This window comes from Zonotrichia leucophrys, chromosome 8 (assembly GCF_028769735.1).
Source record: "Zonotrichia leucophrys gambelii isolate GWCS_2022_RI chromosome 8, RI_Zleu_2.0, whole genome shotgun sequence".
Taxonomy (NCBI): Eukaryota; Metazoa; Chordata; class Aves; order Passeriformes; family Passerellidae; genus Zonotrichia; species Zonotrichia leucophrys.
Genome location: NC_088178.1, coordinates 24,875,400 through 24,901,278, shown reverse-complemented (window position 1 = coordinate 24,901,278; position 25,879 = coordinate 24,875,400). Strand labels below are relative to the sequence as shown.

Here is a 25,879-nt window from a genome sequence, read left to right as displayed (position 1 = left end):
TGTCTCTTACATGCCCCCAAACTTCACCTCTTCTCTGCAAGGACAGTTGGGATAGAAGTTGTTCCATGGCACTGGAAGTAGCCAGAAGTAATCCATGGAATGGGAAGGTATTTATGTAACTGGGAGGAAAATCCTTGCTGGCCAAAGTCAGTGAAGAGAGAAGTGTTCTCACAAAGACTCAGCAGGACTGGGAAAGGCCTTGGCATGTGCCCTTGTCTCCCCTGCTTCAGCACCCTGTGCTGAGCTTTCTCTCCTCATTTTCTGAGCTGCCCATCCAGCCCTGTCCATTGGAGTGACAGGAGCCTGCCCTGTGATTGGCAGGGTTTGTCACTGCTGAGCAAGTGAAGAAATGGAAGAGCAGCTGCTAATCTCAGCTGAGCTCAGACAAACCCAAAAAACCTCAGCTCCTTCAGCAGTGTACCTGGGAGAAAATCTGGATCAGATGCTCTCTCTGAAGTTACACTGGAAAACTGTGCCCAGAAATTATTTCATTTTCAGATTGTGGGAACTAAAATGAATTATGAATAGCAAGTTGGTGACTCCTGTGAACAAAGAAATTCTGAAAAGTCCTGTGCTGTTTTATTGCAGCTTCCCACACAAGAGGATGAATGAGTTTGCAGCAGGGAAGGTACAGGTCTGTGTTAAAGTATTCAATTTTGTGTTGAAAACACAAAGCTGGAAGGAGCAATAGTATCCTGGTAACTTGTGATCCTAATCTTCCTTACAAGATTGTAAAACTGTTTACCCTGGCAGTATCAAGTTAATATAGCACATTCTTTCTGAATTTCTTGTTTTCCCTTTTATTACAACAATGTGTTTGCAAACTCTCTGGTATTATAAACTGCTGTTTGAAACCTTGTGATCCCATTCAGCAAAGCAAAGATGCTAATTAAAAGTATTTTTACTACTGTATCTAGTTGATTTTTTCCTTCATTTATTCATTTTCTTTGTTTTAACAGTCCTATTAACACCTGAGGATTCTGACCTGAGCACAGTCTAATTGGGACACAATGTGAAGCCTGTGATTGTGTTTCTCTTCTCATTAGAATATTTCATTAATTGCATTTTCATCAGTTCCTCCTGGAATCTGAGTATGTTTGCAAAGTGGCTTTTCAGTGACCATGTGGATATAGAGGTGGTGACAACTCTGCTTTTCCAGAGTGTGAATACAGTTCTTAGTGCAGTCTGTGCACTAAAGTTTGCATTACCATGCTGTGCAATTGTCCAACATTCAGATTATGGCACAAGCTGCCAAATAGAGAAGCTCCAAGAGGAGGATGCTGCTGCCTGCTAGAAACCTCTGTCACACAGCATCAAATCCTGACCTGTCTCACCTGCATGAACCAAATGCATCCTTGTCTTTGAATGTCTTAAGCTTTACCAGATTTTGTCATTAATTTGTGGCTGCTGAGTTTGGCCAAACCTCTGGAAGTGACAGAAGAAACTCTGCACAACGATGTAAAAACCAATCAAGCAAAAACCCCAACCACCAAAAAAACCCCAACCCACCAGCAGATGTAGAGGTCTGTGATTACCAAAATAACTAACTGAGCTGTTTTCCTCTTTTAAAAACTTGAATAGTGAAATGGGTACAAGTCCTAGACCTAGTGAGATCAGCCAGAGTTCTTTGGTCTCACTGTGTGACAAGGATAATATCACTTTATCATCTGCAGAGTCTGAGTACCTTGGGAATTGCAGATTTAGAGAGTCATTCAGGCTTGAAGGAGAGACTGCCTGGAGACCTGCTGCTCTCTGTCACAGATGAGCAGACCTGTCCCCTGCCCAGGGAAGCTGCTTGTTTTGCCTTTTTTGAAACAAGCCTTGTAACATCCTGGGATGATTGTTGTGCTTAACCAAATACAGCTCATCTTTCCAACGGTTTATGATCAGCCAGCCTTCCCATCATCTTATTTTGCTCTTCTTTTGGCTCATTTCAGCTTGTCCCTTGTTCCTCAACCATGACATGTTACAAGGTGTCTCCTTCCCTGAAGTGACAGATCCATTCCCTCCAGAAAAGTCCCAGACTATTTCTAGTTTCCTCCCTCCCATTTTCTTTCATGGGCACAGAGATCAACCTCTCTGTTTGCCAGGTGCACTTTGAATATCTGCTGTTTTTCTTCTTTCCACACTAAAATGCCACCTCTTCCCTTTCTGAAGAGCAGAGCATGGATGTGGCACTGAAGCCAGCGTGGATGTGAGGTGGTTCCTGCAGCTCATGTCAATAAGATGTTTTGAAAGAGGGGGCCTGTGTGGAGGTTGGTTATGTTTACATCTCATTTCAGGAGATAGACTGCAGCTCCCCTGCTCACTAATTAAAAGGAGGTAAACATGTTGCCTGTTCTTATCTAGGAATTTTTATATAACATTTGCTGCCTGTTGATGTAACTGCCCTAATGAATGCAGGGTGATTTGATGTATCATTAGTGATGTGGAAGGACACTATGAGATTAGAACAGTGTGTTTATTCTCTATCATCTGATACTTATTGCCTGACTGTTTGACTCCAGGAAGAGTCCATAACATGGATGAAACTTTGCTGCATATTTACTTTTGTGCTACTTAATGAAGACAAACTAGAATCCAGGAAATTTTTAGTCACTAAGCATCAGGCAGAAAGAACTGATTAAAAGTTTTAGGATTCCATGTGGCTGGAGATGTTGGAAATGTGCTCTGATGTTACCACACAGTTTGCTAAAAAGGCCTGGCTGAGGTTGAGAGTTATGGGAGCTCTCAGTTTGTCCTGGTAGGACAGGGATGAAATCTTCTGCTTGCCCTCCAGGCTCCATATGAAGAACTAGCAAAAGAACACATCTAAACAGTTTTAGATATTATTGTGGCTTTCATGGTTTTTCAACTGACTTGGAAGATGTAAAGAAAAGCTGTGGTCAAGGGAAATTACTTCCATTGGGAAAAATAGATGGAGAAAGTAGATCTTGGTGCCATGTGAAGAGAGACTTGTTTTTTCCTTTCAGTTCTTTGTATTAATTTTATTAGTGCTTTAAATGGGGATACATTTTGTTCTCTGCACCCTGTTCTTCTGACAGTGTTGTTTGTGGTATGAGCATAGCAATGAAACAGCAACTGCTCCCTGAAGGAGCAGGAATCACTCTCCTCTGCAGAACAGGCAGGGACTGTCACTGCCTGGATCTTGGCATAAAGCATCAGGGTAAGCTCCAGACAGCCAACACCAAAACTTCCCCTGCTGCTCTGAGGCCTCTAAAATGGTGTTGAGTTATAATTCTTTGATGTCAGAATAAGGCAAAATAGCAGCAGGCAGAAAGTGCATTTAATTCAATTGTAGTTTCATAATGTTTTGAAGCAGTTATGCTGTTGCTGAAGTCATGTCCCCTTTAGTGAAAATGTCTTTTGCTCACTGGCAGGTCTAATTCTGCTCACTTATGCTTTGCTCCAAAGTTTGCTTTTGCACTTTCATTCCAGAGAAGTGATTTGGGCAGGGGTGGGACAAAAACAAAGTCCTGAGAGCCCTTTCTCTATCTCAGTCACAGTAAATAACGTGTGCTGCTCCAAACATCAACTTGTTGCACCTTCTCCAGACACATCACTCAGCTGCACATGAAAGCAGAGCACAGTCTGCCCAGAGGTTCCTGCTTGCTAGGGAGGCTGCTTTCATTTGATAAATATTTCAGTGTGTGTTTTTCCCAGTGTAACACTACTAATTCACTCCTAAGCTGGGAAGTGTTTCCAGAAGTGCGAGGTAATGGAGTGTAGATCAGCTCCCTTTGCTGAGCTGAGCCAGGGGCCCAGAGAGTCTGATTTCAATTTTCTGCTGGCAGAGGGCCTGGGTGATTTAGGAAGCAGCATAATGCATGAACTTGTGCTTGTATTGTGCCTGATAACTATGATTGCTTCAATTACAGATTGGTTGATAGACCTTTGCTTGCTTGGGGTAATGCTGTGCAGTTTCCCTGTTTTATGAAGCTGTATTAATATAAAATTGCTAGAATATAGTGAAGACTGATGCCCCCATGTTTTTGTTGATCTGTAAAGCATTGTACACATTTAATGTTCTGTACAAATATGATCTCATGCTGTCTCTGTTGCTTATAGACTTTTTATTAGCTTTAAATAAGACAGTTTAGAGTTGTCATTAACAGCATTTTTACAGACTCCTTTCCTTGGGCTGAGGTTTGTGTTTTGAGAAATAGATCACATGGAAAAAGCTATGTCTTGTGTTCCTCTTATCTAGACATTTAATCTCATTTGAGAGAAATCAGGACCCTGCATATGCAGGATTCTTTGCTGAGGTCACTGGATGCAGACAGGACCTTACAATTCTTCAGGACTTATTTTATATCAGTTCCCAAATTTGGGCTGAGCTGAGTGGTCCTGTTAAGTAAAAGCAGCTTGGGAGCCTGCCCAAAGCCCCACTGGTGTGCATGGCTGGGGACAGGTGAACCTGGAGGCATGAGCAGCACATTGCATTTTTATAATGCCAGCACCACGTTTTCTTCAGCTGGGAAATCTGCTGTCGTTTTCCTGTGTCTTTCTGAAAAGGTGAGCATGAAGATGTGCTTCCATCAGGAAGGTTTGAGCCCCTCAGGCCCTTGATGTGTCCACTGGCCAGAGGCAGTTTGGGGCTTAGCAAGAGCAGGGAGGTGGTGATGGATTGATGAGGAAAAATAAACCAGTAAAAACAGCAAAACATCACATGTGTGTGTTGAGGAATATTTGCTCATGGCTCTCTTTCCAAATGGAAAAGAGAAAGGAGCATCACCCCAAGGGTGGGTGAACTTAAAACAGTGCTCAAAAGAACCTCCCACCTAGAAAAGCATCAGCTGTAACCACTTCTGCCCCGAGGAGCTTCCTGGCTGCCTTGGGAGCCACCTGCAGCTGCTGCACAACAGAATTTCTCTTTCAACATCTTCTCTGTGTGGTTATAATAGAAAGCATCACGGTAAATGGTAGAAGATTATTTTCTTTGTCTTGTGCTATTACTGAGCATCATCACACGTGTGCTGTTGTGGCTGACAAAGCACTTCAATTCTAAGCTTCTATTTTAAGATGCTTAGGACTACTCCAAAATAGCTGTTGTTTAGCTGAAAGTCTTCCTTTATATTCTTAGCAGAGATGTGGGTTTACTTGGAGAGTTTCAAATTCCATTTGATTTTTTTTTTACATTTATTGTGAATCTAAACATGTCACCAATATATCAAATCTATTTATTACATTGCTTTTCAAAGTATGTGCACATTTCTGTCAAACAAAAACACATGAGAGAGAGGAATCTATGTTTTGTTAATTCTATCATTTAGAAAATGTATTTCAAACTCCACTGAAGTAAGATATGTACTTTTTTATTTTCCTTTTTGTTTACCTTCTGGTTTATGTGGTTCAGATTGCTCTTGGGTTTTGTTGTCTTTAAGCTTTCACTCTACCTTCTTGAGTGCTAGAACCTTCTTTATATTTTTGTTTAATGCTCACCTGAATAGAGGAGTGGGTCTTTTTTCCTCATCTAGGAGGTAATAATTGAAAAATTGCCTAATCTACTCTAAATTTCCACCAAATAATGAAAAATTACATACTAGGATTTTAAACACCTTAAAAGAATATTATATTTTCTTTTTATTGGCATGTTGTTGTTAATATAAATTAAGCTTTGTTATCTTATTTTTGCCTTGCTGCTGCTCTTCAAATTAAAGCACACATTTTTGACTCATGGTTGTAATTCAATTTGGTATTTTAATCTCAAAAATATCATGGACAGCTTCCCAGAATTTCTGAGCACTTTATCTTAGAATTGACCCTCTTGACATAATATCTCTGGGGGGTTCTTGTGAAGTCTATGGCTTGGATTTAGTCTTAATCCACTCCTAAATAAGATGAAATCTTCCCTGGATAAGAAGAATCAACCCTTGGAGGGATGCTCCTAGCAGAGTACCAAGTTTTTTTCTTACAGTTTGGACTTGCAACAGGTATTTCAGCACAAAGACCTTGATTTCCCTAAATAATTGCTGTGGTGGTGTTCACAGGAGTCCCAGGACAAGCGAAGAGATGAGAATCTTGACTCCATGATTCAGAAGGCTGATTTATTATTTTAGGATATATATTACATAAAAACAAAATTATATATTAAATAGGATATATATTATATCCTTTCTACTAAAAGAATAGAAGAAAGAATTTCATCAGAAGACTAGCAAGGAAAGGAAAGGAATGATAATAAAATCTTGTGACTGCTCACAGCCTCGACACAGGTGGCTGTCATTGGTCATCAAGTAAAAACAATTTCACATGCTGGGTAGACAATTCTCCAAATCACATTCTAAAGCAGCAAAACATGGAGAAGCTGAAGCTGGTGTGCATGGCTGGGAACAGGTGAACCTGGAGGCCTTTTCTCCTGAGAAGCTGAAGCTTCTTGGCTTCTCAGGAGAAAAGATCCTAACGAAAGGATTTTTCATAAAATATGTCTGTGACAAATTGCTTTGTAAATGAGTTAAGGAAGGGCTTGCCCAGGGCTGGGCACACACGTGGGTACCACTGCCATGTCCATCTCGGGTACCACTGCCATGTCCATCTGTGGGTACCATGGCCATGTCCATCCTCGGGTACCACTGCCATGTCCATCCCTGGGTACTGCAGCGATGTCCATCTGTCACAGACATCTTTTCATTAAAATCCTTCCTTAGGATTTTTCCTGCTGAAGCTGAGAAGTTTCAGCAACAAATGTAAACAATGGTTATCTGCTGCTGTGGAATGCAACAGGTGGATCTGTGATTGTTCTCCTGTGGATGTTGGGATTTACTGACCACTCATGGAAGAGCTGGGTCTCCCTCTCTGCCAGGACGCAGATCTTTGTTATTCATTCTTTTCTATTCTTAGCTTAGCTAGCCTTCTGAGAACTTTTCTCTCTATTTCTTTTTTGTATAGTCATAATGTTATATATATATATATAATAAAATAATAAGCCTTCTGAACATAGATTCAACATTCTTGTCTCTCTCTCATCCTGAAACCCTTGTGACCACCGTCACATCCATCCCCGGGTACCGCTGCAAGGATGTCCATCCCCGGGTACTGGTGCAGTGTCCATCCCTGGGTACCATGGCCATGTCCATCCCCGGGTACCATGGCCATGTCCATCCCTGGGAATTGTGGCACTGTCCATCCCTGGGAATCGTGGCACTGTCCATCCCTGGGTACCGCGGCACTGTCCATCCCTGGGTACCATGGCCATGTCCATCCCTGGGTATCGCAGCACTGTCCATCCCTGGGTACCATGGCCATGTCCATCCCTGGGTATCGTGGCACTGTCCATCCCCGGGTACCATGGCCATGTCCATCCCTGGGTACCATGCCCATGTCCATCCCCGGGTACCACGGCACTGTCCATCCCCGGGTACCATGGCACTGTCCATCCCTGGGTACTATGGCCATGTCCATCCCCGGGTACCACAGCACTGTCCATCCCCGGGTACCATGGCCATGTCCATCCCTGGGTATCACAGCACTGTCCATCCCCGGGTACCATGGCCATGTCCATCCCTGGGTACCACAGCACTGTCCATCCCTGGGTACCACGGCACTGTCCATCCCCGGGTACCATGGCCATGTCCATCCCTGGGTACCATGGCCATGTCCATCCCTGGGTACCATGGCCATGTCCATCCCTGGGAACCGTGGCACTGTCCATCCTTGGGTATCACAGCACTGTCCATCCCCGGGTACCATGGCCATGTCCATCCCTGGGTACCATGCCATGTCCATCCCTGGGTACCATGGCCATGTCCATCCCTGGGTACCACGGCCATGTCCATCCCCGGGTACCATGCCCATGTCCATCCCCGGGTACCACGGCACTGTCCATCCCTGGGTACCATGGCCATGTCCATCCCCGTGTACCATGGCCATGTCCATCCCTGGGTACCATGGCACTGTCCATCCCCGGGTACCATGGCCATGTCCATCCCCGGGTACCACGGCACTGTCCATCCCCACAGCCAGACGGCTCCGCAGAGCCCCGGCGCTGCCCCTGCCGTGCTGGTTTCCATGGCACTGCATCCAGCAGGAACGGGCTCCGGGCGCTCTGCCTGGGGCTCCTTTGGCTGCTCTGCTGTGGGGATTTGCTCCGTTCGCCTGTGAGTGCTGGAGGGGAGGCAGCCCCACAGCACTGTGGTGCTCATTCCCTTCGCAGCTCCTTGTTCCTTCCGAGATCAGAGAGCCAGGGGGTGGATCCAGGCGGATTTGTGTGCACAAAAAAGGCACATCGCTGCCTCCTCACAGGCTGTGCACTTGTGCTTTTGGCAGCCGATTCTCCCTTAGCGCGGAGCTGAGCCCACCCGCCGGGCCCGGGGCTGCAGCACATCAATCCCTCACCCTGCAGGACACGTTGGGATGTCCAGCCTGGCTCCTGCTCGGGAGTGAGTGCTGCTTCTGAAGTGCTCCAGCTGTGATTAATTTAGCAGCTTCTCAACAGCAGCTAATTAATAATGCTTATGGTGGCTAACCCTGCTCAGACAGCTGTGTGCTGTACAGCTGTTCTTAACAGAATTAAGGGATGTATGTGGGAAAACTAAAAAGATCTAGCAAAACTGGCAGCATATTCCATAATAATAATGCATCCACTTATTCTGGGATCTCAGCCTCTTAGATGTTTTTGGTTTGGTTTTTTTTTAAATATCAGCGATGGTTTTATCACTTGTCCACAGTGGATGGGGCTTTCAAATGTATCATATGCCTCTTGAACTTTGCTGTTTATTTGGAGCTAAAGAAATGGGATTTGAAGTAGGCAAGTGGTGTGGATGCTACAGATTTTTATCATTGCCATTTCTTTATTTTTCTATCAAGGTAGCTGGATCAGAAAGAATCAACAATATGAGACTGATCTTCACGTTAGTTCCTAGTAATAAAAAATAAAGACTTTTAAATTCTATGAGATTTAAGAAATGTGCCCAATGAACTTAAGCTTTGTGTATATCTCTCTATGTGATTTCACTTTTGCAGCCACTGTCTTTTAAACACTTTAACAGAAAAACTCAGCCTACAAAATGATGAGAAGAGCAGATAAGGTTCTTAGGCAAGTCAGTCCTGTTCCAGTCCTCCTCACCCTCTGACAGACCAGCTGATGCTATCTTCACTACAATCCCAAGGCACCTGGGAAAATGGAAATAACATTTTGAACATTTTAGCAGGTCATGAGCAGCAGTGTCACTCACAGTATCTTGGCCTGATTCCAGATTACATTCTGCTGAGCAAATGCATCCTGTTGCATTTTTAGTGATTGACTTTTTGTATTATATGGTGTGGAGTTGCTGAGAAAAGTTAAAAGAGCAGGGGCTTCCCTACTGCCAGAGATATTTAAATGGTGGATTAGGTCAATCTACAGCAGCTTTTCCTGCTTGTCCCTAAGGTTATTTTACAAAAGTACTTTGAAAAGTAAGTGCAGTGCCTCACCTGAAGAGATACTCAGCCACAGAGTCACAGGGAACAATTTCAGAAGCCTCTGTGTTGGGCATGACCGAGGCCTTGATGAGTGGTGAGCTCTTGCACTAAAAGTCTCTTTCCAAAAAATTTCCTCCTCTCCATTGTGAGCAGTTAGTGTGGGAATGTTAGAGAGAACAGGGTGGTAGAACTTTCTGTGCAGGGTGAGTAAAATAGGATAGGAAAAGGGAAGTTCCTATGACTGGTAAGTACTGAAATGATACAAGACTGCTGGTTTTACTGCTTCCAAAGAGTAGAAGTGAAGGTAGCCATAATGGGGAAATGTTTGAAAAGCACTTAGCAAAGGTAGAGAATTTTTTCAAAAAAGGCAGGGGTTTTGTGTTGGGTCTTATTCACATCAGAAATGTTTTCCTGCATGTTGCTGAAATGAAATTTCTCTCAAGGCAGCTGAATGGGTCTGAGTAGGTTCCAGTGGCTCTTGGGCAATGGGAGCACTCAATAACAAGAGAGGAAAAAAAAAAGCCTAATATGATCTGTTGAACTGGAGCATTTTGATGAGAGCTGAGTTCTGGAGGAACCAGGTGTTATTTTGCTCCTGGCAGCAATTGAATCTTCACAGGTTTTTCATGACATCACATCTTTTCCATGTCTTAACCAGTGACTCATCCTGCTTGCCTGTTTGTTCCTATTTCTGGCTGCCAGCAGGAAATGCTAAGCTTAATGTTAACATTCTCTTATTAATGACACATTAAGTCTAGCCTGCCCAAGGTCCTTCTCTCTTGTGGTGGGTGGGTGGTTTTTTCCCCCATTCCCAAGGTGACTTTTGTTTATCTGATTCTTGTGGCTTCCACCCCAAAGTCTACTTTTGCACTGGAAATGTGTGTCTGTGTGTGATATAACATCCCCCTATAAACCACGGGGCTGGGACGTGGATTATCCTGTCTCCAAGGCTGACCAAACCCCAAACAAGGTGCAGAATGCCACAGTGTGTTACAATGTGACATTTAACAGCAGGGAAGAAGTCTTTCCCTCACCAGGTGTGATTGAGCCCCAGATGGTGGTGGGTGCTGGTTATTGGGGAGGATGCAGCCTCTGTTCTGACTCTGAGCAGCCTAAGGAAGGATCATGCCAAGTACATGCAGACTGTAGATGTTGCCAATAGCTGGACAATAAGCAACTCTCATCCTGGCATGAATTCTTGCATGAATGAACTCTCATTCTTCTCTAATAAAAAAAAACAAAACAAAAAACCATGGAAATCACACAATAATCCTTTTAAAAAATGGAAATGTTTATTTCCTTAGAGGCTATTTGTCACATACACTGCTAGAAAAGTCAGAGTGCTAAGGGGATTAAATTCAGTACAGATTAGATGTTTCAGTGACATTTTATTTGTGGCTGGAAATCTTGACTAGAAGAGGGATGGTTCGGAATCAGGGATTGTGGGTTTTCAGACCTGCAGCAAAGAGCATCTGTCATTATTTAAAAACTCAAATATGTTTTCTGTGTTAGTACCTTGTTTCTGCTGAGACGGCCAAGTAAATTTAAGAAAAGCTGATTGTACTCCTATTGTGAATGTTTGCGTGATGGATCTCGAGACTAGAGGGCATCTGCACACAATGCAAATGCATTTAGGTCTTTTTCTTCTCTGATAAATACTGAATTTTGATTGCTCATTAATGCAAAACCTTCACATTTTTGTTTCAAGCTACCCACTAATGGTCCTGTGGGTGTTTTTAATTGTTTGCCTAAAGCACAGGCACACATGTAAGCTGCAGAAGAGCAGAGCTGGGAGCACCCTGGTGTAAATACACCTCCCAGAGACCCTCCTGTGCCTGCTCCCAGCCAGGCTCTCTGGTTCCTCCTCAGGGACAGCCCAGCAGCTTTCTGGATGCTGGGGGCTCAGGCTGTTCCACCCAGGCATTTGGCTAGACTGTTAATTAGTGCTGCATCACCTTTCTGCTGATCCCTGCCTGTGCCTCGTGTACTTGTCTCCTAATGAGTTTGTGGTCTACCTGGAAATCTTGGAAACAACTTGGCGGGGTGGGGAGCAATTTCTGTCAGTTGATTTTTCCTTCATTAGATAAACAACTTGAACTTAAAAACCTGAAATGACTAATTACCTCTCAGTTTTAAATGGAGAGAAGGACAACTGTTGTAATTGCTGAAGAAAGCGAGCTCAGATTTTGCAGTTTGTTTTATTTTATTTATGCTGAGGCATCTGTGTCTTTGGGGAGGGTTGTGCACCTGAGCTCTCACAGGGTGAGTCAAGAAAATTAAGCCAGTTTATTGCTGTCTAAGAAGCTAATGTAACCTGAGGAAAAAAGGAATTTCAGGGTGATCCTACTGCAATTCAGGTGCAGTTGGAGAGATGCCACCATAAAGCTGTGAGGGGAGATGACGTGCTCTGTACCTGTACAGTAAAACAGAGTGAGGAGCCATCAGTGACTCAGGAGGAGATGAATCACATCTCTGCATTGTAGCACATGGCTACCAGGGCATGGGTATGAGCAATCTTTATATACCATGGGATACAGGATGCATTTCCCTCACACACACTCCCTCTGATAATCTGAGAAGGCAGGCACACAAGAAGTATATTCTAGTGAATATGCAGCTTGTCTTTCTAATGATTTAAGTGCACTGCTCACATAGGACAGGTTATGACTGAGCAAACTCATCCCTTGGGGTTCTGTACCTCCTGCAGCCCCATCTCTCACTAATGTATAAATTGGGGCTCATCCCCACTCACAGGGGGATCACAGACAGAATTCTGAAATCAGCAAATCAGATTTGCTAAATTCCAGAGTTTTCAGGCAATAGCACAATTTGGCTTTTTCAGTCCAATTCCTCCCTGAGCTGAGGCACTGAGGGGGTATCAGGACAGATTTTGGGAGTCACCCTGTGTGTCCCTTGAGGCTGCTTCCCAGGACAGCCTGGATGTGTCCCCGGAGCTGAGTCCTTGCTCTGAGCCATTGTCAAATTTAATTTCTTTCCAAATTATTCTGCATGTAACTTGACAATGTGTTTTGCAGTCACTTTCTGCCTAGTCACAGCCTCATGCCCTAAGCCAGAGTGGGCACTGCTTAAACACAGAGGAGAAAATAGCAGATGAGATTTGGAAGGCAGATGAACCTGAGTGCAGGTATCAAACAATAATGCTGTGAGCATGAGATGTGGAGAAACCTGACTTCTATGGATTTGTTTGGTTTGTTGGTTGCAGGATCTCTGAAATTGCTGATACTGATTTAGGGCCTTCCCCTAATGAGGCACAAAGAAAGCCTCTCTATTGTGAATCCTTGGGAAAGATACTCATTGCACTTCAGCTTTTTTTCACAGCTAAGGTATGCTTAAGGTCTCTCTTCACCTTACCAACTACTTTTTGTGACAAATATGAAAACATTTGAACACATTTTCCTTCAGGCAAATTTGATCAAGTGTGCCTATGTGGAGACTGATGTTTTAATAAACTTCATGTCTTTAGGAAATCAGGCTAAAATAAACTATCATCTCTCTGAACAAAAGAACAGTGCTATTACTGCTGAGACCTTCCTTGCTTGAAGAAATATAGTTAGGATCTAGTTGTCATGGCTGGTTTAGCTGTTCAGCACTAAGGGGGATGTGGTGTCAGTGAACATGAGAGTGCTCTGTGATGGATTTATCACTGGCAGGAAAAGAAATGGTCATTTAGGATGCAGGGTGGAGCCCACCTCATTCTGATATTCCCACCTCTGACCTGTTGCCAGGAGGGAACAGAACAATTCCTCAGCCACTGTGCAATGGCTCATCGTGATCAGCCACCGGACTGCCCTGTACTGAAATAAATGCACAAGTTTAAGGGAAAAATCACATCTTTTCCCAGACATCTGGTGGAGAAAGAGCAAGATTCCTGCTGCACAGCCTCTCCACTGGGAAATTCAGTGTGTTACAGCTGTGGATGGTCTCACAGTAGTGCAGTAGCAGAGCCTTTTAAGCAAGCTGTAGGGAGCTTATTTACAAGAGCTGTCCTGCAGGGAGGCTCTGTGATGTTCTGGTGCAGAACAACAGGCAGCCCCAGACTGGCTGCTGAGTGTTCTGCAAGGGCCAGCACTGTCTCCTGCATGCAGCAAAAACAAAGCTGCATGGATGGCTGTGATGGGCAGGATGATTTTAAAGCTGAGTTTCCCCCACTGTCTCCTGGGGCTCTGGTGATGTGCTGTGTCTGATCTCTACTCCTGCAAGAGTGCTCTATGTGGATTTATTTTACTCTTCAACTAGTTACATGGTTGTAAAGTCCTTTTGGGTCTTTTTACTTAGAGCTTTAATCCCATTTTAAACCAGTGGCAGCAATGCTTTATTCAGTGTGGGTTTTGGGGGACTGAAGGATGGTTCATTTCAGAACTAACCCATCACAGTAACTATAACTTGACACCTCATACTGAGCACTCAGTTTGAAGGCAAAGCCTTTTGCCTCCCTGCAGGTGTTTCACAGAGCTGCCATTTGCCCAAAGAAGGATGAAATGTGTTCAAAAGACCTTCAGGGTGAGAGACACAATCGGCACATGACTTCTCTCCTTGGTTCAGAAGGCAGGTCTGGAGGGAATGGATTGGGCTGTAGGACTGCAGTTCTGGTGTAGAAATATTCCTCAGTTTAAAAATAAGCTTGCAAAATGTAAAGGAAAAGTGCTACTGGCGTCCAACAGATGGTAGTTGACATGTTTTCTAGCTGTCACAAGTCTTTCAGAATTCTTCTGTTGCATATGCCAGAGTTCACCTTTGTGCTGCCCAGCTGAACACAGAAATGACAACTGCAGGTGGAGGAGCTCTGCAGGAACTCTGGGGGTAAACAGAATTAAGATGAACCAACAGAACAGGATTAATAGATCTCATATCAGTATGTGCACCTCAGACTCTGTGATTAGGATATTCCACATTAATTTCACTTTCTACAATAATGTTGATTGCATCAAATCTTTAATTTTTGTGTCTAACCTGAGGCAAGAAAGGGAGTCACCCCCAGCATCTTCCTCAAGGACATTTCCCTGACCGTGACACTGAATTGCAACATGTGAATGTTTTCTGCCTGGAACAGTCCTGGACTGGTTATTTTGCCTCTGCTTTGAAGTGTCAGTTTTCAGTGAACTCTGCTAACATTTTATTATTGCATTGCAGCTGAGGCAGAGAAGAGCAATTAAAGGGTTGACATCTTTGGTATTTTTTTAATAGTACATGTGTCAAAATGCATTTAACAAATCATGGTTGATGCAAAAGACTAATTAATGCTAAAATGTAAGTAGAGTTCATTTCAGTTGGGAGCAACTGAGAATTTTAAAATGTAAAATAACAAAGAGTGGTTGTCTTATTTTAGATATAGAACCTAATTACAGTTTTTGCTTCTGAGAACTGAAATCTTAAAGCCTAAATGTTCCTTTCTGTTGCAGGATACAGCTGGACAAGAAAGGTACAGGACCATCACTACAGCCTACTACCGAGGGGCCATGGGCTTTGTGCTCATGTATGATATCACCAGTGAGGACTCCTTCAATGCTGTGCAGGACTGGTAGGAAATACTGAAACACTGTTGGTAATGTTGGGTTTGTTTGGGTTTTGGCCAATTCTCTCCCCACAATTGTTTGTTGAGAACATGAGACATCCCACTCTCCATTGCCATCACCTCCATGCTCTTTCTTCTTCACCTAAATAATTTGTTTTATAAACATTCCTTAGAAAAACTTCTACAGCTTCATTTTAATGAAAAGGTTGTAATTCATATATTGTTGCATACTATAGTATTTGTTACTTTTAAAAGTTTCAATTTATGGTGAAGAAATTAATCCTTTCATGCTTTTTTTGAGTTTATAAGATTTCTGGCTACGCTGCTAAAAATAGAGATTAAATTAACAGTGGTTGTTCAACTCACATCTCAGGAGTTGGGGAAGGGCTGTGTTTCTCCTCAGTAGTGCCCTGTGGCTCCACTGAAATGTCTTGCAATCATTGCTGCTGCTTTGCTGGTGCTCATTACTGCAGATAGCAGTGGTCACGGTGCAGAGGAGGGCAGTGCAGTGGTTAATGTGATCTCCTGAGGCAGATTGATTTGCAGGGATCTCAGTGGCCCTCTGGAGCATGTGACATCCTGGCTGTGGCTCTGGCTCCTAGCATCTGGCTCAGCCTGGCTTTCTGAACACCTATTCTGGATCCCCTAAGCCAGGCTGTGACTCAAAAGCTGGTTTGCTGTTTCAGGTGATTTGTGTTTCCTCCAAAGCTGCCCAGTTTTTGTTATTTCATGAAGGTCACATCCAAGATGCAGTCTCCACCTTCACCCCCCATCCCCAGTACCTCAACCCCCAATGATCTGCAGCCCCATCCTGAGCAGCAGCTTGTGGTTGAGGAATACATTTTTTTTTTTTGTTAGAAACACAAAGGTTTTCCAAAACCGGTTTCATCCATCAAGTTTTGCTCTGATGAAGCTTTTTCTGCAAGTGTCTGCACAGGGATGTTTTCCATAGGAGTGCAGGCATGTGAGCTGTTCACTAAACTGTAAATATTTCCAGCTTGTTTCCCTGGTGAAACAAGATCCCTATGACCACACAGTTCATCTACCTGTCTGTATGTTGGTTCTGCTCTTACCAGTCTTAAGTTACCCAAAATTTACCAAATCTCCATCTCTGAGCTGCTACTATTTTAAAGTTTGCACAGGTGAAGTTTAACCTGAAGCTTTATATTAAAAGTAGTCTGAGGTCTGTTCCAAAGGCACTGGTGTGAGAATAAGAATTGGGAAAGGTCAGCTCTGTCTGTCTGACTTCATGTCTTCCTGTGCCACAGGAGCTACAGGAAAATCTTTGCTGAGGGCACCTTGTCAGCCAAAGGACAGAGGTGAACCATCAGGGTGTTTTTGCTCTGTATGTCAGGAATCTTTCCACCAAGCTTTAAGGTTCTGATCCCAAGTGAGGTAGTGGGATGGATAAAAAGGACCATTTCCTTCCTTCCTGAAGCCTGTGCAATGGAGAGATGAGGACTGCAGCCAAGCCAGCATCCCTGGGCCAGCAGAGTCCTCTAGTGGCTATTGCAGCAGGAGATGGTTCTCCCCCAGTCTGTAAAATTGCTTCCTAAACTTCCAAAGGCACCAGAAATGGAGGAAAAAGCTTTTGGCTGGTGCTGGTGCTGCTCTATTGTTTTCCAGCATAGCAAGTAGGATTTTTTTCCCCCACCATTCTGCATGATACAGTTATGATTATGAAAACTTATTCCACTGGATAGATCTTTAGTCAGGAATTGTACTCTATGTCGAAAATTAAGGTGTTTACTGCATGAGCTCCTTTATCTCCATCTCTGGATCATTGGCACATGACTGTTTTAGCAGCCTCCTGATTGGGCCTCACCTATCCACAAGGGAAATGAGAATATTCCTCCCAGTCTGCCAAATGATTTCTTCCCTGGGACACCTTTTACTGCCCTCACTCTTCCTGTGGGGGGATGTCCTGAAGAGAATCCTGGTTTGCTTTGTGTCACTCACACCTCTCCTAAACCAAGTAAAGGCAATTTCTCTCCTGAGTGAGAGCATCATGGCTAAATATCTAAATATCTAAATATCAGTATTTAGACAAACTCTCCAAGCAGAATATGAATGCAAAGCAGAGTCTTTCCTTCATTCACATGAATCACCCCAATTAATGATGATGATCTTAAAACCACTGAGAAGGAGACGCCATTTAAATGCATTTAGGAATACCTGGAATATGACTTGTTCTCTTGTTCACTGGAAAATGTACAACACATTGTATGAGAAACCTTAAAATATTAAGCCTGAGTGATTTTCCTTACTGCAGTGTGGCAAGAGTTCAGTCAGGTTATTTTACAAGAAAAAATATAAATAGTCAAACACAAAGATTGGTTTTAATTGATATTTGAAAATAAGGAATAATTTCCTTTGAATATGTCTTTCCTGTAGGGTGAGTGAAAGGGTTAAATGAGCTTTCATAGCTTTCAGCTCAGTTTCTAGAATTTTTTTTTGTAGTCTTCTTTGGTAGCTGTTATTTGATGTTGGGTTGATAGTTTTGTGTGTGGATAAATCAGTTGTTTATACCTTGTTTGAAACTGCAATGGAGCTAAAATATACTCAGTACTTGAAACTGTAAAGTAAATACAAAATATTATGGAAGCTGTGCTTTGGACAATCTAGACAATTTCATAGAAGGGAAATAAAAATTGGTAAAATTTAACTTAGATACAAGTGACATCTGGGTTCACAAATCATCAGCATTATTTATCTTTAACCCAAACTGAGTTGTTGATACCTCCATGTAACTGTGAACCTGAGATTATTTTTCTTCTAAGAATGAAGCACAATGTTTGTGCTTTATTGTTAATGTGGGGAATTCAGCACAAACAAGGCACAGCATTTTATTGTGTCACAGAAATGTGTTTCTCCCAGTGTGTATATTAGGCTGCCCTGATGGTTGTTGAAACAGCTCCATCACACAAGCCTTGTTATTGTTCATTTATCTTTCCAAAAGCATCTGGAAATTTTCTGCCTTTCATTTTGTATGGACATCAGGGTTTCTTTTATTTGTTCTTCATAACTTTTTTGGTTGTTTTTTATTCCTAAGAAGAATAAAGATTGGTGTTCTGTAAGAGGTTTTCCACTAATTTGTTCAAAACAAGGAGAAGAATGCAGTTCTTTGGCAGATCCTTCATCCTGTTTGTTTCTTTTTTATTTTTTAAGTAATTCTGTGTAAATAGTTAAGATTTGGCAGGGTGTCCCTATAGGATGCCAGGGGCTGGAATGAATCCAGAGGCTGAACTGTGAGTCAGAAGAGAAGCCTGCTTTTAGTCTGAAGTTGGACTTGGGGTGTTTATTTCTCTCTGTTGCTTATGGAGGGAGACTGGGGAGATTTCATCTCCCTGGGCTTCTGGCTGATTTCTGCAGTCACCCCTTCTCTGATGAGCCTTGAGAAACCCCAGAGTCCCACAAAAACTCACCACAGATCCATATTAGCTCTCACAGGACTTATCTACATGGAGACACTGAAAAAGGTGAGACTGGAGGAGCTAAAATTGGGATTGGAGTGAGATCCTCTCCAGGAGGACACCGGGGAGAGTAAGAAGTTTCATTGCACACAGTCTTTGCTTATTTTTGCATGTTGCACTGTGGGGCTGGGCTTGGCTGAGGTTCCTGTTCTCCAGGGCACTCCAAGCCAAGTTGCACAATGAAATGCCCCCTTTTCCCTGGTACCTGTGAGTAACACAGCTGGCTGCTTTCCATGGAAAAAAGCAAGTAAGCAACTCAGACTAATTAAAAATTGTCATTAGTAGATCAGAGCTGGAGGCTGCTGCTCATTCAAAAGAGAAGGAATCAAGTGCTTTATTGTTAAGGGAGTTCAAGGAAACTTCCACAGAAGTAAAATTTGAGTGGATTCCTGGCTCTCCTGGGAAATGGCAGATTTGCCTGAAACTGCAGTGTCCTGCCTGGAGTGGTGGTGGGGCAGAGAGTGGGAAGGTGAGTTAGGGAGTGGAGGAGGAAGGAGGAGAGGAATGTGTGGCTTCTGGCATAGCCTTGGGGAGGAGGGAACCTTCAAAGACAGAGCTGACTTGGTGGAGATAAAATAGGTTGTGTGGGTCTGAAAAGTTGGATAAAAGTGGATGCTACCGAGCTAATAATGTTCTGCTGCTGGCTCTGGGACACCAAGGATGGTGGGAGGGGATTGGCCCCTCAGGATGCACAAAAAGAATATTCTCTTTTGTCATGGAAAATCTCTAAAAAGGCCAAATGTAAGGTCAGATCCTGGGATCCACAGTGAGCTCCACTCCAGTTTCAGCACATGAGCCACAGAAAGCTTGAGAGGCTCCAAGTTCCCCTGAGTGCTCCTGGCCAAGCTCCCGTGCTCTGCACCCCTGTGCCACTGAAATTCGTGTTGGTCTGGCATTGCAGCTGCTCCTGCCAGCCCTAGGTGTCCCTTAGTCCTGCTGGGTTCTGTTAGCTCACAGAGCCTTGCTCTGATCTCGTATCTTCCCAGTTTGGTAAATTTCTCTTTCTCCTTTGCAGTTGTTTCTATGTGATTTTCAGTCTCCATGAAGTTCTCCTGTTTGATCAAAGACACCTTGATACTTCCAGCTGTTCTTATGGTGTTCCTAAAACTCTACAGCAAAATGTGCTGCAGAAAATGAGAGAATTATTGTTGTTCTGTCTTATATGTGGAGTTGTAAATCCAGCATGAAGTGTGCATCTGCTGTATGGCTTTCTTTATGGGACAATATCCTTAAGAGCTGTAATTGATTGTTGTTGCTCTGACAGATGAGACCCAAAGGAGAATAAGCTTTACAAAATGCCTTTTTTGTCCTTAATCTTCAAAAATCACTTGATTCAGTTTTTTATCTGTATCTTGTGATCTTTAAAACCCTTGCAAAGGCTTAGCAAGAAACTTTGTTGTCACACAAAGTTAAGGAGTGCTAAAATGGAGCAGTGCTGTGAATTACACAGGCCGCATCCTTGCTTTGTGTGTAAGCCTGCTCATTTGTCCTTAACTAACATAGCCTGGGGATGTTGATGGTGTCATTAATATATTTGTTTTCATATTTAATACAGGATTGTGTTTTGGCACAGCTGATGGAATGTAACAATCTCTTTTGACCTCCTGTAGGGCCACACAAATCAAGACTTACTCCTGGGACAATGCACAAGTGATCCTGGTTGGAAACAAATGTGACATGGAGGATGACAGGATTGTTCCTGTGGAGAAGGGGAAACATCTGGCAGATCAGCTGGGTACATGCAAAGCTTTTCTTTCCACCTTTCTTCCTCTGCTTCTTTATACTCTGCTCCTTTCAGTTTGTACAGCAGTAATACTTCAGGAATGGTCCCACAACTAAAATGTGGTATATTCTAGGTTCATATTTCACCTGTTTTTGGCTCAGTAGGCCAAGAATACCTGGTAGAATACTTGTAGTGTTGCTGTGTTTATAAAGGTGGTGTCTAGAGGTGGAAGGAAGATAAAGTTTATCTGAATAAAAAAGCTTTTATTAGCTCAGCAGAATGAAACAAGAAAAAGTTTTCATAAACATAATTCTGTCTCCAGGTCTCTAAGTACCATGTGCTCATTATAAATCAATGCAAACATTGATTTTTGTTGAAGCATTTTTTTAACTAAACAATGAAAAAGAAAGAAGTTTATACATCAGAACTGAAGAATTAAGTAAAACATATTTTAAAAATGTAGTAGGCTTCTCTATCCAGGTAAGAAAATGACATTATGTTATTGATGTGGGAAAAAGCAAAACAGTTCCATTGAGAGGAAGCTGGGATTGCAATGAAAATTTTATAATGAAGAACCAAGTAAACTCATACTAGTTTATAAGTTATTTATCACTTTTCATTATCTATTATAGCCTATAAGATATTTTTAATATGAAATCAGGGCTCTGTGTTAAAATTTAACTACACTGTTGTTTTATTTTAAAGAATTCAAAGTAAATCCTGCTAAAATTTCATTCAGGTAACAGTGGAGACCCTTACAGTGGATATAAATGTTTAGTGTGTAAGAACAGAGCTTCTTACCAAAAGACCCAAAGGAATCACCATCATCCTCAATTTATAAAATCCTGTGTTGTCTTCAATTTTTAAACAGTAATTGGAGGGTGCCCAATAAACTGTTAAACTGGGGGTACTGAGTTCCAGGACACACTGCATACATTGCTGTAGTTGAAAGTGTGGCCTTGAAAATGTAAATTCTACATATGGCACACACAAAGGGGTCCCCTGCATGGCTGGAGCCTTGAGGCACTGCCATCCCAAACAAATAACAAGCAAATATCAAATTAGACCATTGTTGTTATTGTCAGAGTAAATATTTACATGTAGGATTGGCAAAGCAAACAAAGATATGGTTAGTTTGCAAAATCAGTTATGGGCTCTTTTTTACCCATCAGAATTTAATTTGGTTTTGAAAATATGAATGTGAATAAACTTGGTTCCTGGCTTGCAGACTCTCAGGAAGGTTGTGGATGCGTGTGTGTCCACCATCTCACAGCAATAATTACACTGCTAGTCATTGAAATTTTGCCCAGACCAATGTAGCAGCAAATGGAGAGTTTTATTTGAACTCCCAACCCAATTTGGACTTCCAGTGTTTTTCTCCTCCCAAAATTCATCTCCTTGTTTCAATACAAACTTGGCATCTAGAATCTGAATCCTTTAGGTGTGGGACACTTCAAAACACACACAGGGTTACCATAGCAACTGATTCCATCAATAGGAACCTGTTTTGCAGAAGATTCCCCAGTGCTGCCCTGACCTGGTGCTTGTCCAGCTCACCCTGGAGGAACCAGCCCAGTGCAGAGCAGCCCAGCAGCCTTTGGGGAGTGCTGTCCCAGCTCTGCTCTTCTGTAACCTCCCAACTTCCAAAAAGAAGCTCCCTTTTTAAAAGAGCTGGAAAATAGATCTGATTTGCTCAGATCAGTTTTTCCTTATAGTAACTGTGCTAATGTGTACAGCATTATATGAAATTATTTTGTGAGTTATGTGGGAGGAATCTAATTGGCAATTGACTGCTTAAAGTGCTAATATTCATCATAATGATTCACATAAAGGTTATCCCTCAGCATATTTATCTAAATTTGCATAGTGACATTAACATCATTGAAATAATTCCCTAATCAGATTAAGAAATTGTTGTTAGCCTGAATGTGAACTGAACCAAAACAGATTGGTTTAGCAGAACCCAAGCCAATGTTGGACTAACAGATATCTAAGTGCAGTTCTCTGATTCCCTGTGCTTTTTATATACATTTTTATTCATCATCAAAACAGCAAGTGGAGCAGACAGAACCCTCATCTGATGCAGGGCAGCTCTCCCTGTTTGCTAACAAAGCAAACATCACCATCACTTCACCCCTTGTCCCATGAACCTTAAAAAGGCTCCAAATGGCATGGACACCTACTTATCCCCCACATGGAGGTGACTCAGCCTGCCAGCACTGGCACACTAATCAGTTAAGACCAATTTTCTCTTTGTTTGTGGCAGAATCAAAGGGAAATGATGCAATGCTGAGTATCCCCAGAATGAAGCACGACAAGAACGGAGCTTATTGCAAAATAAACTCTCCGTGGGGCCCCAGCTCTTGCTGCTGGCAATTTAATAACCTGACAGAAGAGAAGCAACAGCCTGGTTGGCCCTCGAGGCCCCTGGGGTGAGGGAGATGAGGAAAAGCTTCCCAGTTCAGGGCATTCCTGCTGCTGAGGCAGGGCTGGGCTGTCTGTCACAGGCTGCTTGTCCCCCAGCCCCTGGTGGCAGCAGGAGGAGCTGGTGCCATCCCCTGCTCGGTGTAACTGCAGCCTTGCTGCTCTGGTTTGTTTTAATCAGAAAAGCTCAGTGTTTAAAGGGTCAAGCAGCATTTTGACAGAAATTGGTCAGCAGAAGGAAAGCAACCCCCATCTTGTTTCTCTCTCTGACCTCTGCTCTTGCCAGAGGGCAGCAGGGCTTGGGGGAGCCTGGGGAGCCCAGGGAGGTTCCCCACACTGTCACGGACATTCTTTCATACAAATCCTTTCTTTCAGGAATTTTCCTCTTCTGGGAAGCTGAGGCCCCAGAAGAAGAATGTTCACAATCATTATCTGCTGCTGTGGAATGTAGCAGGTGCACCTGTGATTGGCTCATGTTCCATGTTTGCACTTAAGGGCCAATCACAGGACTGAGTTTTCTCTGGGACAGATTCACAGAGAGCTCTCTTGTTTTTAGATTCCTATTCTATTCTTAGCTTAGCAGCTTCTGAACTTGTCTCTCTATTCCTATTACTACAGTCATAATGTATTTTATATCATAAAATAATAAATCCAGCCTTCTGATCATGAAGCCAAGATTCTCGTCCATCTCTCTCACCCTGAGGAACCCTCACAAGTCAGGTAACAGCACACCTTGCTGGTGTCCCCACACCTTGCTGGTGTCCCCACACCTTGCTGGTGTCCCCACACCTTGTTGGTGTCCCCAAACCTTGCTGGTGTCCCCACACCTTGCAGGTCACCAGCTGGAGGAAAGGGGCAGAATTGACTCCCTTACCCAGGGTTCACCCTTGCCTGCAGATGTGCTGACCAGGGTCATGGGAAGGACCCATGTATCCTTTTCACTCTTAAAGAAGCTTGATAACTTTTAAAAGTATTTCTGCTCACTGTTCTGAGATTGTGGGAATCAACTGGCTTTGAGGATTATCTGATGTCTTATTTTCTTCAGGTAAATCCTGAAAAAAACCAATATTTTAAAACCTATCCTGATCATTCATCTCTGTTGATAATTTTGTTCCCTTTTTCCCCAGGTTTTGACTATTTTGAGGCCAGTGCCAAAGAAAACATCAACGTGAGGCAGGTGTTTGAGCGTCTGGTGGATATAATCTGTGAGAAGATGTCAGAGAGCATAGAATCAGACAATTCCAGGGGCACTTCTGGAAGGAGCATGAGGCTCACAGACAACCCTCCCCCTTCACAGCAGAACTGCTCGTGCTAGTGACCTTTCACACTCAGAAATGTCCTTGTCCCCTGATTAAATTTTATCTTTTCATTTGTGGTGGTGCATTATCATGTAGTCCAGAGGCAGAAGTGTCTGTTGTAGGAAAGTGGTATGTTTGTTTAATGTGCTGGAGTGTTAATATTATATATTTCCTCATTCAATAATTTAATAATCTGAAAAAAATATTGTAAGTGCACCTCGTGTGAATGTGAGTTACACTGAAGAATAATAATTGTGTAGTGATGCAAATGTTATTTCTACAGAGAATGTTGCATTTTAAAATTCTAAATTCCTCTATTGCAGAAAGAATGTTTTTGTCAAGAACAGCAGAAAGCACAAAAACCAATTAGAGGGGATCAGGTCTAAGAGCAGACAGGGGGAAATCTCTTATAAAGCAAGAATATGCTTTTTTAAAAAACATAAAACAAACAAATAAATCCCCAGATATTTTGAGAATTGTTGCTGTCCTCCAGACATGGACCTCAGGTTTTTTTTGTGGGAAGGAGCAGAAAACAGAGCATTTCTGTCTGACAGCGTGAAGAGGAAGGGGCTGGATTTTGTGTCAAGCCTCTAAAGAGATGAAGAACACAGGGAGGAATCAAAGCTGCCAGGCTGGGGAGGAGGAGGAGGAGGCCTTGCAGCATCCCTGTGCTGCCTTCCCTGTGCTTTGGCTGGTGCTGAGGGAAGGAGTGAGAGCCCTTCCAGGGGCTGCCCTTGCCTCCAAACTTCTCAGCACGGCTTGCAGAGTGCTGGGGGTGTTGCTGTGTTCACATTCCTGTCCCCAGTCCTCTGCCCAGAATCTCTCTGTCCTGCAGCCTTTCCCCTGTATCCTGTAGTTTTACCTCTCCAGGCTGGATCTTCTCTCATCAGCAGCTTGCAGGATGAAGGAAAAGGAGAGTTGGCTGCTGAATGCTTGGTTGGAGGCAAAAACATGTAAGAAAAACAGCACTGTCTGAGAGAGATAAAAATATCACAAACCAAAATGTGAGTGTTGGCAGGTATTTGTGCCAATATTATTAGATTATCTTTCTGCATTTTGTTGTTGATTTATTTTTTTTAATCTTGTTCTAGATGGGTGTGTGGGGGGCTAGATTTTCTGGGTTCAGATTCGAGCACAAAGTATAATTTCAGAAAAGTAAGAGTGACTAATAAAACACAACTGCAAATGAAACGTGGCAAAGACATCCTGTTATTCTGTCAACTTTTTGTGGCTTTGAAGGGAGGCAACATTTTAAAACTGAGTGGACATGGAGAGAAGTTGGTTGTCTTAAGAGGGAAAATTCTGGAAAGTTTTTACCTTTGGTCTGTGATGTCTGACTGGGGGGACTTGCTGGTGCCAGGAGCAGGAGTGGAGTGCCTGCCCACTGCCCTGTAGTGTGTTGGATCATGACACCACTGAGTGCTTTTGTAATTTCCTTCTGCTGTGTCTCAAAGTGTAGTAGCTCTAAGAAGAAAAGCACAAATTTCTGGACAAAAGTGCAACTTTTTTTGGAGTGGTTTGAGCTCATTGTGCTAAAGGCTTGATCCCTCTGTCTGTTGCTTTTGGGAATCTCTACTGTGACGTGTTGGGGGTGTGTGTGTGATCTCGTGCTGAGAGTGTGATTTGTGCAGTGCTGGGACTGTGCTTGTTGTATCTAAACTCCTCAAACTGCAAAATAAAGAGAAATGTACTCACTGGGTGTGGCCAGAGAGCTTGTGTCAGCTGCATTTATTGAGTTAGGAGTCCTCCAGTCTTTTTAATGCTTTAAAAATCCATCAACTACATTGATCTTTGACAGGTGATGGTCTTTGAACCGAGCAATCTGGAATCACTATGCAGGTTTAGAACAGTGAGGAGAAGGATTATTTGGCCAATAAATGCATAGTGTTATGTTCTAACATAACATATAGGGCAACTTGTATAATTAGCAATAAAATAAAAAAAGAATCCACATCAGATTTTTAGCTGTGGAGATATAACCTCAGTGCAAATATTGATTTGTCAGCTCAGCAGCTCCCTGATAAAAGAC

At 42.9% G+C, this 25,879-nt stretch overlaps 1 protein-coding gene across 2 annotated transcripts in view; it reads left to right on the top strand.

Annotated features, from left to right (window-relative positions):
- RAB3B (RAB3B, member RAS oncogene family) overlaps window positions 1–25,559 on the top strand; it is a 53,999-nt gene extending 28,440 nt beyond the window's left edge. For both annotated transcript variants that reach the window (XM_064719717.1, XM_064719716.1), the window contains 3 exons: window positions 14,820–14,938; window positions 20,016–20,140; window positions 23,680–25,559. In XM_064719717.1, the coding sequence (XP_064575787.1) occupies window positions 14,820–14,938; window positions 20,016–20,140; window positions 23,680–23,867 (432 nt within the window). In that variant the 3' untranslated portion in view covers window positions 23,868–25,559. The remainder of the gene's footprint in view (window positions 1–14,819; window positions 14,939–20,015; window positions 20,141–23,679) is intronic.
- The last annotated feature ends 320 nt before the right edge of the window (window positions 25,560–25,879 follow it).